The sequence below is a fragment of the Macrobrachium nipponense genome, chromosome 16 (genome assembly GCF_015104395.2).
Source record: "Macrobrachium nipponense isolate FS-2020 chromosome 16, ASM1510439v2, whole genome shotgun sequence".
Lineage (NCBI taxonomy): Eukaryota > Metazoa > Arthropoda > Malacostraca > Decapoda > Palaemonidae > Macrobrachium > Macrobrachium nipponense.
In genome coordinates, this window is record NC_087209.1 from 37,743,771 (window position 1) to 37,757,018 (window position 13,248).

The 13,248-nt window shown below is 34.6% G+C and overlaps 1 protein-coding gene across 4 annotated transcripts in view; it reads left to right on the forward strand.

Annotated features, from left to right (window-relative positions):
* Positions 1 to 10,397, forward strand: part of LOC135195673 (chromobox protein homolog 1-like) — a 76,114-nt gene extending 65,717 nt beyond the window's left edge. For all 4 annotated transcript variants that reach the window (XM_064222062.1, XM_064222061.1, XM_064222063.1 and 1 more), the window contains exons 4-5: positions 9,552 to 9,649; positions 9,819 to 10,397. In XM_064222062.1, the coding sequence (XP_064078132.1) occupies positions 9,552 to 9,649; positions 9,819 to 9,963 (243 nt within the window). In that variant the 3' untranslated portion in view covers positions 9,964 to 10,397. The remainder of the gene's footprint in view (positions 1 to 9,551; positions 9,650 to 9,818) is intronic.
* Positions 10,398 to 13,248: the final 2,851 nt, after the last annotated feature.

Sequence of the window (13,248 nt, forward strand, 5' to 3'; positions counted from 1 at the left end):
AAAGATTTTACTGTCTCTTCTCTCCTCAACAATTCCACAATGCACGATAACTTAAAATCATTCATTCATTATTCCTCATAAATATAAATGCCCCCTCCCTCTACCTCAAGTTAGCTGTGTATCACTGCCATGACTAATGATTTTGTTAATTTTATTGTGAAAAGCTTTGTTCTTTCATTAATATTTTGTTAGTATTGTTCAACTAGACAGTCTCACTCGGCGCACTGAACACGGGCTCAATTAAGACTTTTTGTATTGCATTTGGTAGTTTTCATATTTTATCATTACGTTAAATTTATTCCCTTGTTTATGTGAATTGTTATTGCTTTTATATACATAAGAGTAATATTTCAACTTTCTCCTTCTCTCCTCAACATATCAAGCTCCTTCATTCAGTCTCAAGTCAGCTAAGTGTGATGTCACCGCAGTTACGTACGATTTTATTCATTTTTTATATAAATGTTATATTAAAAGTTAAATTTTATATTTATGCTTTATACTTTAGTTATTTTGCCGAATATAGTTGAGACTCAGTAGGCCGTCGAATACAAGTAAACTAGATAATCAGTTAGTTTGAAGTACGAGCATTTTTTCAACGAACGATACAAAATTTTCTAGAAAATTTCGTTCGAAAAACTGAAAGTTTGACATAAATATTTGACAAACGAGGTACCACTTTATTTTGAATGAATATGTATGTACTGTCTTTGATATTGATAATTAATTGACTTTAATAATTTTATGTAGTACATGTACTATATGTTTATTAGTACTTTCAAATATAATAATAATTATAACTGATTACAAAATTCATTTGCGATAGTATTTAAAAGAAATATAGTAATCTATCCATTCCCTATTTTAGATAAGGATAACTCTCTCTCTCTCTCTCTCTCTCTCTCTCTCTCTCTCTCTCTCTCTCTCTCTCTCTCTCTCTCTCTCTCTCTCTCTCTCTTGCCACAAGAGATATTTATGTCATAGTGGTAACCCTCTCCTGTTTTGCTGGAAGCGTCAGAAGTGTATGTACATTACAATTACATTTCTTAGAGAACAAAGAGATAAACACACACACTCCCTCCCTCTTTTAAACTCACATAATAATAATATAACTTTTATTACAAAATTTGTATGTGGTAGTATTTTAAAGAGATAAAAATAACCGTTCCGTTTCACTTACATAAGGATAACACACCTCTCTTTCTGAGATGAGATAATTTTATGGTAGATTTGTGTGTTTAGTAATGTTTTCAAATAATAATAATAATAATAATATAACTGTAATTTCAAATGAAATTCTTCCCTTTATCTTTCTTTGTAGTATCCATTTCCCTACCTTCTCTCAACTCCAGAGAAGCTCAGAACTTTCTCACACACAGCAAAAGAATTGATAGACAGCCCAACAGATACTTGTTCAGCCCTCTTTCTCTCTTCTCTGGAAAAGATATAGTATGTATTTATGGGAGGGGAAGAAGTGTTTGTATTTATGGGAGGGGAAGAAGTGTTGCCTAATATCGTAGAATCTCTCTCTCTCTCTCTCTCTCTCTCTCTCTCTTCTCTCTCTCTCTCTTCTCTCTCTCTCTCTGTTTTAGAGCTTTTTGGTTTTAGAATTACGGGTAGAGATCCTACACCTGTAAATAAGAGAGCTCACTCACCTGATGTCAAATTATGGTAATTATCCACAGTAATTACAGTTTCTTTGTTTACGGTATCAGAAGTTGTATCACTAGTGATTCATTTGAATATCTTAGGGATTTTACCATTCTTAAAGATGTTTTTGTAGTGTCAATATTTGTGACGGTAGTTAACCATTGACACAATTATTAACACTTCAACAGTTAGCCTATCATTGAAAATCTCGGCAGGATTTAAGGTTGTCACGAATGCCTCTTTCATAGTAAATATTTTTCTATGCTAGAAAATGATAATCCCTTTAGCGAATAGTTTAGTGATCACTTTCGTCAATAGATGGCTGTGTGCTTTGTTTACGGTTTGAAGGCGACATTGAAATGCACTGTAGTCACCGAAATTCATTATTTTTTTCATCTTGCTACCCTCTACAATCACAACAAAGGAAATACCAAAATAAATGACAATGAAACTAATAGTGATAATTATGGAATACCAAATATATGATATGGACGTCACCAATAATAATGTGCAGATTCTGAGAAAAGTCTAGTACTGTATTGACTTAGTATTAGGCTAACTCGGGAATGTAGGCTCTTAACGAGGAGTTAGTTTATTGGCTTGGTCGCTGGAATGGAACTCCGTCATTAAGTGAGGAGTACTACATGCTCAGAACAATAGCACCAAAACGAGAAGGCTTTAAATGAGCATGGGAATAGCGCCAACTAGCTACGACTGACCGAACCACATTTGTTTACAAAAAATCATGTGATTCATTGGATCGGATTCCAGGTTTTTGTTTGAGCTCATACAAAATTTATTCAATTTAAAGTTGAAATACAATTATTTAGAGTTGTAGTACAGTCAAGGACTGAGGCTCTACTGTATCTGAAAAGGACAGGAATATGTATAAGAGGTAATAAACTTTTATCCTTCTTGTGGTCAGGTAGGCAATTTGACCTCATCGTATCCAGCTCTTAATAACCATGTCTGAAAACAACAGGTATATGGTCAGGTCAGCAACATGACCTTGTTGGATTATGGTAACCCAAGTTCGTTTCCCACTACCAGATATTGTAATTTCTTCATACTTCTTGCACTCAGATCTGAGTAGTTAAATGGGCATTGTTGCCTTACAATTACATATGTAACTGGTAAAAATTGACCAGTAAATGTATATTTATATATATATATATATATATATATATATAATTATACATATATATATATATATATATATATTATATATATACAGGTGGTCCCCGGGTTACGACGGGGGTTCCGTTCTTTGAGACGCGTCGTAAGCCGAAAATCGTCGTAAGCTGGAACATCGTCAAAAATCCCTAAGAAGAAAAACCTTACTTTTAAATGCTTTGGTTTGGGTGCATTGAAAACTATGTAAACTGCATTCTTATGGCATTTTTCATAAAAAAAAAAAAACTTCAAATATTGATTATTTTGCATTTTTGGTGTCATATTTCATCTCCCAGATGAGCGTTGTAGGCGTCGTAACCCTGGAATATGCGTTGTAACCCTGGAACATGCGTCATAACCCTGGAAATAACGTCTATTGACAAGTGTCGTAACCTCGGAACGTCATAAGCCAACACCGCCGTAACCCAGGGACTACCTGTGTATATATTCAGGTGGCTCGCGGTTAGCTGCGCAATCAGTTAGCACCGAATCGGTTTTACAGCTGTTGTATAAAAATATTCATTAAAAAGAAGGTATTTTTTACGGCAAAATTTTCGGTTAACAGCGCAGCAAGCGTCGTTCTGTCTAACGAAGTACCCGTCATACCATAAAGGTTATGCAAATGGTATTAAAAATGTTTATTGAGAGTTATTACATAAGTATTAGGGTAAACTATATGCCCATGACCCTGTTCTGTACCGCCGCCTGTGCTCTTCCAAAAATATTGAGTTAAAGTGCAAATTTAGTGATCGATGTGTCAATTTATAAATGCTCATGCTTTTATGATTAATATGTGTATGAAAATGTATTATGTATAGGGTATTTTTACTTTTGTACAAAAATATGATACAAAGGCAGCTTTTGAAACTGCCCTCCACGTTATCAGAGGATGTTTTTTCATGTTTGTTTTTGTCCACCGCTGCCTGCCGCTCTTCCGAAAATATAGTGTGCAAATTTAGCGATCGATGTTTTGATTCTATAAATGTTGTGTTGATTTTATAAATGTTCATGCTTTTATGTTAAAAATGTGTATGGAAATATATTACGTAAAGGGTATATTTATTTTTGTACTTAAATATGATACAAATTATTGAAGCAGCTTTTGTAACTGCCCTCCACATTGTCAGAGGATGTTTTTTCGTGTTCATTCTTGTTCGCCACTGTTCCAAAAAATGCATTTACAAAGACTTCAAATGGTTATATTTTATTAATTTTGGAGCTAATTATAACTCGTTTATGAGTTAATGAAACTTCAGCTTTTTGTTATAAGTTTTCATGCTTTTATGTTTAAAATGTGTAGAAAATATACAGGTGTTTTTTTTACATAAGTTAGCGGCAGTATGCATGTCCATTTGAAGTCTTTGTAACAACAGCCCTTCACATGATGAAGAGAATAGGTTGTTCAGTCGTGCCAGAATAATAACATTTTAATCTATATCATTGAATCTATGTTTTTATACCAAATTTGCTTAAAAATTATTGATTTTAAAAGACAAAACTTATGTATACATTCGATTTTGCAACACTGCAATTTGTTTGTTTTTCCATGGGATAGAAGCACAAAATATAATTGTGCAACTCTGTGGATTATTTTACGTTATACCAAGTGTTTTTAAGTCAAAATATCCCTTAAATATGTATTGTTGTGAAAGAAATTTGTTTTTTTGTGAGTAAATGGCACTGAGGGCATGATTATTGCATAAAAAAATCAACAGGTTGCATTTGATATTTTCACTTGATTTCATCAGGATACTACGAGCTTTACATATACTGTATATTTCTGCATATAAGATGACCTTTAAAACCTAAAATTCCCCCCTAAAATTTAGGCTGAGGCCCCTATGAATCTGTCGCGTGCGTCCAACACTGCCAAAGCAGCCTCATCCGTCTATGAGCGTGTCCGTCTTCTGCGTGAGTGTCCCAACCAGACAAACGAGTGACGGTTACAAGACGGACAGTTAAAACTTCAGCAGCACTTCCCGTATGAAGGGAACGCGCGAGGTTTTGCTCTGACTCGTTGCTGTCAACCAAATTAGAGGCGTTGAACAGTAGGGAAATCTGGATTCATGACATAAATTGAGTACGAGGAAAGAGTGGAGAATATGCAACACTTTCTTTCATAAGTTACGACTGTGTCCAGACAAGTTTTTTTAATATTGTCGGATGCTGCCGAAAACCTTTGACTTAATTCACGAAGATCAAAATTTTATACCAATTACAGAAGATCAATATCAACATAAAAAACTTGTAGTAACTCTGAAGGAAGGATTACTGATTTCGAAATTTGTAAAGTTGCACTTTATTTTATTTAGTACAAAAATTAAGATATGTAGATTGTGTGTGATACAGTAACTTCTGAAACAAAGGTATTTACATAAATATATCCATTAGAATATAATAAAAAAAACTACTTTAATCCTTTATTATAACCACAAATCATCACATTGATTATAACTCAAAGTTGGGCAGGTGGTTCAAATGCAGGTGGTTGTAGGTCTACCTCAATTTCTTCTTTCATGTGGACCCCAGTTCCGAGACGCACGTCCAAGTGTGGCTAAAACAAATCGTTTTGTTCCTTGTGCGTCCAGTCCGGTAACACACCTGACGCTACCCACGCTCTTGCGCCGTGTGGGGCCACTCGTATTTGAACTATGACAGTTGATCGAAACGCCACAAAAACGCCTTGAAGCAGTTGTTTGGACGCCAACCGCGAGCGGATTCGGTGGGGCCTTAGTCTTAAACTGCAATACTAAAGATCAAACTCAGGAATTCCCGCATTTTTCAGAAATAATTCAAGAAAGGTTCCACAGAAAAGTTCACGAATACTTGTTGACTATATGTGTATACATATATATGTATAAACTTGTGTAAATATAAGTGTGTGTATATATTTGACTATGTAAATATTTATACATTAATCTGATAATCTGAAACAATAATTACCATAAGGAATAATGTAAATCCAGTCAATGAATTCCAGACTCTGAAAAATATTAACAAAAAATACATTTTATAGAGAATAAACACAGCGTTACATACAGAGAAGAATAAGAAATAAATATAAATGACTAATGAAATGGATGAATAAACATTTAACATCTCCCCTACCTTTATTTCGACTTGTTAAGTGTATGGAAGATGGGGAGGAGAGGTTATTGTTTGGAAGGGGAATTCCCCCTCCAGAAGGACTTCAGGTATCAAAGACCTATCTGGGGTTACTTCCCCTCGTCATTTTTTACTGCTTGTGAGTCACTGGCCCTATTGTGGCTTATTTAGCAGTTGTACTTGAATAAAAAAAGCACAAATAAGCACAAAAGAAAAAAAAACAAAAGCAGGATGGGTCATGAGAGAATGCAGAATGCTTTGTTTGGCCGCTCGATGCAGGGCCTAGTCACAAGATGGGCCTTGGAAGGAGCATTTCCAGGTGTAGGATATCTGAGGATGTGTGTGAAACCCAAGTCAAAATTTCATCAGTGAGAGACAATGAAAACCAGGCCGTACAAAATCCAAGGTTTGTCTATATTATATATATACATAATTTTTTTATATTTTTGCAACCCAGAAATCAATACATAATTAGCCAAAATGTAAAAAAAATTTCTATTGCAAATATGTATCTAAATATGTATGTATAAAATGCCTTGTAAAATAAAGTTAACAATTTGTGCTTTATTATAGCGTGTACCACCAGTGTACAAAGAATATACAATATGAAAGTCACGTGACAAGAGTCACCACTTGAGTCACCAGTGTCCAGTTTATCTTTGAGCCACTGGTGGCTTATTTGGCATTTGAGAAACAAAAATGTATATAAATTGTCCTATGAGCCACATGTTTCTCATAGTTTACACACTTGTCCTTTTACTTGACTAAACAGCTGACCAGCGTCATCCCCTAATCGCTATCAGCAACAAGCCGGGAAGGAGAGGGTTGTGAAGTCATGGCGCCAGGAGAGTGTCAAATTGCAGTATGGCGCTTAGCATATTAACCCTCTTACGCCGATTGGACGTATTAAAAGTCTAGTCAAAATGTCTCCCGTATGCCGATTGGACGTATTATACGTCGACTCAAAAAAAGTTTTTTTTTAAATTCGCGGAAAAATACTTATAGGCCTACCAGCCGAAAACTTTTGAATCACGCGCCTTGTGGGATGCTGGGAGTTCATGGATCAAGGCGTTGTTTTGTTTACAATCGTTACGCAGGCGCGCAAGCGCAAATTTCTTTCTTATCGCACTAAAAAGTATCAGTGACACATCTCGGAAAATTATTTTGTCACTTTGACATCCTTTTTGCACCATTTTAAATTATCCGTTACATGGAGTATTATATATGAAAATGTGCGCAATTTCATGTCGAGTACAACAAAAAATACTCATGATTGTAGCTTTTATCAGTTTTGAAATATTTTCATATAAATAACGATAAGTGCCAAAATTTCAACCTTCGGTCAACTTTGACTACCGAAATGGTCGAAAAACGCAATTGTAAGCTAAAACTCTTATATTCTAGTAATATTCAATCATTTGCCTTTTTCAATTTTGCAATAACTGGATTGGGGTCTCTAGCACAATATTTCGATTTATGGTGAATTTATGAAAAAACTTTTTCCTTACGTCCGTGCGGTAACTTCCGTTAAGATTTTTTGTGCGATTGTCCTAATGTTTGCACCATTTTAAATTTGCCGTCATTTTGCATAAACTGGAGGGTCCTCTAGCAAACAAATACTTTTATTTATGGTGAAAAAACTTTTTCCTTACGTCCGTGCGGTAACTTCCGATAAAATTTTTCGTGCGATTGTCCTAATGTTTGTACCATTTTAAATTTGCCGTCACATAAAGTTTTATATATGGAAATGTGTGCAATTTCATGCACAATACAACTAAAAACAACCCATTGTTGCAGCTTTTATCAGTTATGAAATATTTTCATATAAATAACGATAAGTGCAAAAATTTCGACCTTCGGTCAACTTTGACTCTACCGAAATGGTCGAAAACACAATTGTAAGCTAAAACTCTTATATTCTAGTAAAATATTCAATCATTTACCTTCATTTTGCAACAAATTGGAAGTCTCTAGCACAATATTTTGATTAATGGTGAATTTATGGGAAAAAAAAAAATAATTTCCTTACGTCCGCGCAGTAACTCTTCCGAAAAAAATCTGAATTTTTTTTGTGCGATTGTCGTAATGTTTGCACCATTTAAAATTAGCCGTTACATAAAGTTTTATATATGAAAATGTACGCAATGTCATGTAGAATACAAAAAAAAAAAAATGATTGAAGGTTGTAGCTTTTCTCTTTTTCAAAATATTTGCATATAAATCATGATAAATAGAAAAACAACCACGTTCGGTCAACTTGACTCTACCGAAATAGTTGAAAAACGCAAATATAAGCTAAAACTCTTAGAATCTAGTAATATACAGTCATTTATCTTCATTTTGAAACAAATTCAAAGTGTCTAGCACAATATTTAGATTTATTTCCGAAATGCGTACATCGCATTCTCCTAATATTTGCTCCTTTTCATATTAGGCGTTTTAAAAAGTTTCATATATGAAAATGTGCGCAAATTCATGAAGAATACAAAAAAAAATATTTGAAGGTTGTAGGGTTTCTCATTTTTGCAATATTTGCATATAAAAAGATATATATAAAAATTTCGACATTTGGTTATAAAATAAATATATATAAAAATTTTGACATTTGGTCAACTTAACCTCGTCTGAAATGGTCGAAAACTGCAATTCTAAGCTAAAACTCTTACAGTATCGTAATATTCAATTGTTAGTCTTCATTTTGAAACAAATTAGAAGTCTCTAGAACAATATTTAGATTTATGGTGAATTTTTGAAAAAAAAAATTTTTACGTCCGCTTGTTACGAATTCATGCATAATTTTGTGATAATATTTTTTCTGTGTTGCTTTGATCGTTTTACAATGTGTTATATATCAAAATGATTGCAATTTAGTGTACAATACAAAAAAAAAAAAAGTAACTCGTTAGCTTTAACCATTTTTCGCACAGCTCGATTTGAAAACAATTATGTATGAATTTTTTTTTTTTTGCTACCATATATCGCATTATTTATATATGATAATGATATTTTTTTCCATTTCTGATGGTTGCATACTAAACTTCAGGCAATGACAAAAAAAGGAGCCAAAAATGAACTCTTAATCTTGAAAACTAAGCGCGCTGTGATTTTTTGAAAAAATTATTTTTTCCGCTTCTGCGTTCACTCCAAACCCGCCTTGGCATACGGGAGACGTTTTGGTTTTTAGGGCTTAGGCGTAAGACGGTTAATAGAGCAACACACAGCTGAATAAGTAAAGGACAAAAAAATAGCGAGAATCATAATCATTAAAGCAAAACTACAGGACACAAAATGGTATTTTAACCCATTTATAAATGTTAAGGGTAAAATTTTGAAAATAGAGATTAAGGGCAAGGAAAATAGATTAGAAATGGCAAAATTCTTGACGTTAGCCTGGTGTTATTTATTTTTTATTTATTTTTTGCATCAGCTTTTATTAGATTACTTTTTGGTCCTAGTAATTAGACAGTGCATTGTTAAAGATGATGCTGAAGGTTTTGGGGTTTCTTTGTAAAAAGGTTCTGAACAGTTGTAGGTGTGCTTATGTCATGGTTTGGATATTTCAAGCCCTCATAGGCAGCATTATCTGTGCACTTTATGTTTTTCACTGTAGTATTTTGTTTTGACAGGAGGACAGTCGACCGAGAGGTTTTGATAGAGGTTTAGAAGCAGAAAAAATCATAGGCGCAACAGATTCTAGTGGTGAACTTATGTTCTTAATGAAATGGTAAGTGTCCAAGTTATTCAGATGTTCTGTGTGATAAAATGCCATTTATGACAATTACCTCAGTTAACAAGGAGTACTTGAGTAATACCAAGACAAGGGAATGTTTTGCGAGATCTTTAACTTTTCAAAAGTCTTTTATGGAAACATATATTTTCTTTTTATTTCACAGGCGGGGAACGGATGAAGCAGACCTTGTTCCAGCCAGACAAGCTAATGTTCGGTGCCCTCAGGTTGTTATAAAATTTTATGAAGAACGATTGACGTGGCATTCTTCAACAAATGACGAAGAAGAGGGAAATCCTGAAGCAGACTAAAAATTTCAAACCCCTTCCATTTTATAGCTGTAAGATTTTTTTTTATTTGTAAGAGAAGTTTTTGTCTTGAGGGCATTATGAAGCCAATTTTATAAGTTTTATGAACCTTGAGGTGTTCTTAGGTCTGAATACTTGTGTAAGTACTGCCTTTATGTTCAGTTGGTCACCATGAATGTAAGTTGTGTTGTGATCATGCAGTATTTTTAGGTAAATGAACACACCAGTACAATGGAAGAAGAAATGTAATCAGTCAACTTTGTCAAAAAAGAAACAGTACCTTAATAAATCAGCGTCTGTTACATTACTACCGATTATTATAAAGTTCTTAATACTTAATGTATGGATATGTTACGCTCTTGTATATTTCTGTCATGTGCCGTGACCCACGTACAGCAAGGTACTACCTTCAATAAATCGAACTTTACAATAGTTTATTTTTTTGTTTTAGTTTACCTTGCTATGTATATGTATACAGGCAGTCCTTGGTTATCAGCGATCAGGTTGTATGACGCTTGTTTAGCAACAACGATTACTGAATTTTTGGTGCTGATCCTCGATTATCGTTGCCGATAACCAAGGATTGGTACTGTTATCGGCGATTTTCGGTTATTGTCACGCCGTTGGGAACAGAGCCGCTGCCGATAATAGGACTGCCTGTATGGTGAAGGTACTTATGTATCTTTATACTATAGTTTGTTTTGTATGGGCAGTTTTTGAATGGTTTCATGAGACTTGCTTATTCACGAATTCTGCCCAAACATTAGCCCTATTTTATTTAACTGTAAATAGCATTTATTCAGATTGCAATATTGTTGTTAAACTTTAGCTGGAAGAGACTTGATGAACAGGGTGTTATCATCTCTGTTCATAATTGTCTGGCCAATGTCATCTAAATTCAAATTATTTATGCTTTACTGTATTATTTTAGGTTGGCACATTTCAACCGTAAGCTTGTGATTTATGCTGTATGATTTGTAAATCTTTAGCAACAGATGTGTGACATTTTTTGCAGTGTGCTTCTTGTAGTTGGTGTTTTCATAATGTGTAGTATGGAGAACAAGAAGAAAATCCTCTTAAGGGTGAAGAGGTTTTATGCAATAGGTTCTCAGTTGTTTGAACTGATAGGCAATGATAGTTTTGTTTATTTTTATTAATTCTGCTGTAAACAAAGCAAAACTTTAGCCACCTTGATTATGCAGTAGAGCAAATGAGAGAGATGCAACTCCATAGCATGTTTGTGCCAATTAGAAAATCTGGCAGCATTTTTTTTTATTATAAGATATATCTTGTGTTATTATCAATATTTCAGTTTTATATAGGTGAATGTTGTTGTCAGATGTCTTAAAATATCTCATTTATAACAAAAGGGTAGCTTTGCACTGTTTTGTTCTTTTAGGTAATTTGAAAGCAGCTTAGTTACTCACAGTTTCTGTAGGTTATTTGGTAATTTGAATATATCTGTAACCTGAAGCAGATTTCACAAGGTAATTTCTCTATATTGTTAGAAATGTCCAAGAGATTAGCTCAGGATAACTTTTTCAAGTCAAATGTATATTGTACTGTAAGTTGTACTGTATTGGAGTAGAATATCAATTTTTTATTTTATTTTTAGTGGTAAGGAAGCAGTTAGTGTTAGGTAAGTTTTTGTATCTCCACTCCCTCCTCTTGAAAACTCCTACATCGTACCTTCTATATTGATTGCTTTGACACTTGTGGGCAGTTGTCTGGCATATGTAGCAAGTGGAAGTGAAATCTTAGATTTTCAACTCAAGGGTAACTGTTAGTCCATGTTCATGGTTGTATGAAATGTGGAAAAAGATGAAGCAATATTGAGAGAATGTAGTAGTTAAGATACTTCTGTTTGATCAAAAGATTCTCGTGCCTGTGGCATAAAATTTTGGTACTCTTGGGGGCAACCTAATGCTAAGGGCAGGGTATTACATTCATGGTTCAGGTAAACCTATTTGGCTTTCATTGCTCCTGACTTGTTTTTTAATGACATTAAATAACAGGAACAACCTTATGAGTCAAAAAATGTAATTTGGTTTGGTAAACCTTTCAATATGAAAAATCTCTAAAAGTGTTACTGCTTAGATACAGTAAAAGACTAAGTTTTTACTTGGGAAGTTTAAAAATCGCACAACAGATTTTATATCTTGTGGATGTAGTTACTATAGATGAAAAAAGTTTTGGGGGTCTTCAAAATAGTTCAGTTTTTGTGATTAATAAGGGAAGGTTCTCTTTTTGGAAGAAAATACACTAAAATGCAGTAGTAACAAATTTTATATAAAAAATGGTAAGGAAATAGGTATTGTGTAAGGAAGCCCACTAAATAAATTTTAAGTTTTAATAATGTTCTTATTCTATCCTCAGGTGAAATGTGAGAAACTCGTTCAACCAAAAAAATTTGGTTAATGGCAGCCTAAGGCTTCAGGGCTTCATATTTGACATCCTGGTACAAAACATTCAAAATTGCTTATGGGTTCCTCTAAGCCTAATTGCTTTTTGTTCCTACACATTATACAAGCCCTTGGTCCTTTACATTAGGAATTACTTTCAGCGCAGGCTGGAAATCAGTCGTAGAAGAATAACAAGGCAGTTAGGCAATAACTGCTTGTCCGATAGTCGGGAGTCCTGCCTGACTAGACATAAAAATTCCACTTTGCTTTTGCCCCCTGTGGTGTACAGACATGCTTTTGCTCTCTGTCCATTGTTATCTCACAGAACTCTGTGAGATCTTTCTTTTTCTTTGCCTATGAATTGGATAAGCCTAATTGTCCCCCATTTTTATGACGCATTTCCCCTGGAGAAGGGGGAGGGGCAGGAAGTGTGGTAGCTTCCGATCTAAAGTTGATGTGGACCTTCATGTCCTCTGCGTAAAGTGCCGAGGCCGTGAGCGTTCAATTGATAATTCTTATGAAACTTGTCTCTTGGTGAGCGAAGCAGTGGGGGAGATACGAGGGGAGGAAATTATCTCCGGGGAAGTCATCCAAGTCTTCGTCGGAGGGTTATACCCCTCTGACGTCTTCCTTCCACCATGTAAGCTTGCTCACCTTGGTGTTTTCCCTTCAGGGGAAATGTCTCCTTCCGCTTCTTCACTTCTTTCATCAGCGTAGAAGGAGGGGGTGAGGCATGCCGACCCGAAGCTGTACAGGCAGTCCCTGGCTTACGACGGGTTCCGTTCTTGAGACGCGTCATAAGCCAGAAACTCGTCAAAAATTCTTGCAAAACCTTACTTTTAATGCTTTGGTTGTATTAAAAACTGTAAACTGCATTTTTATTGCC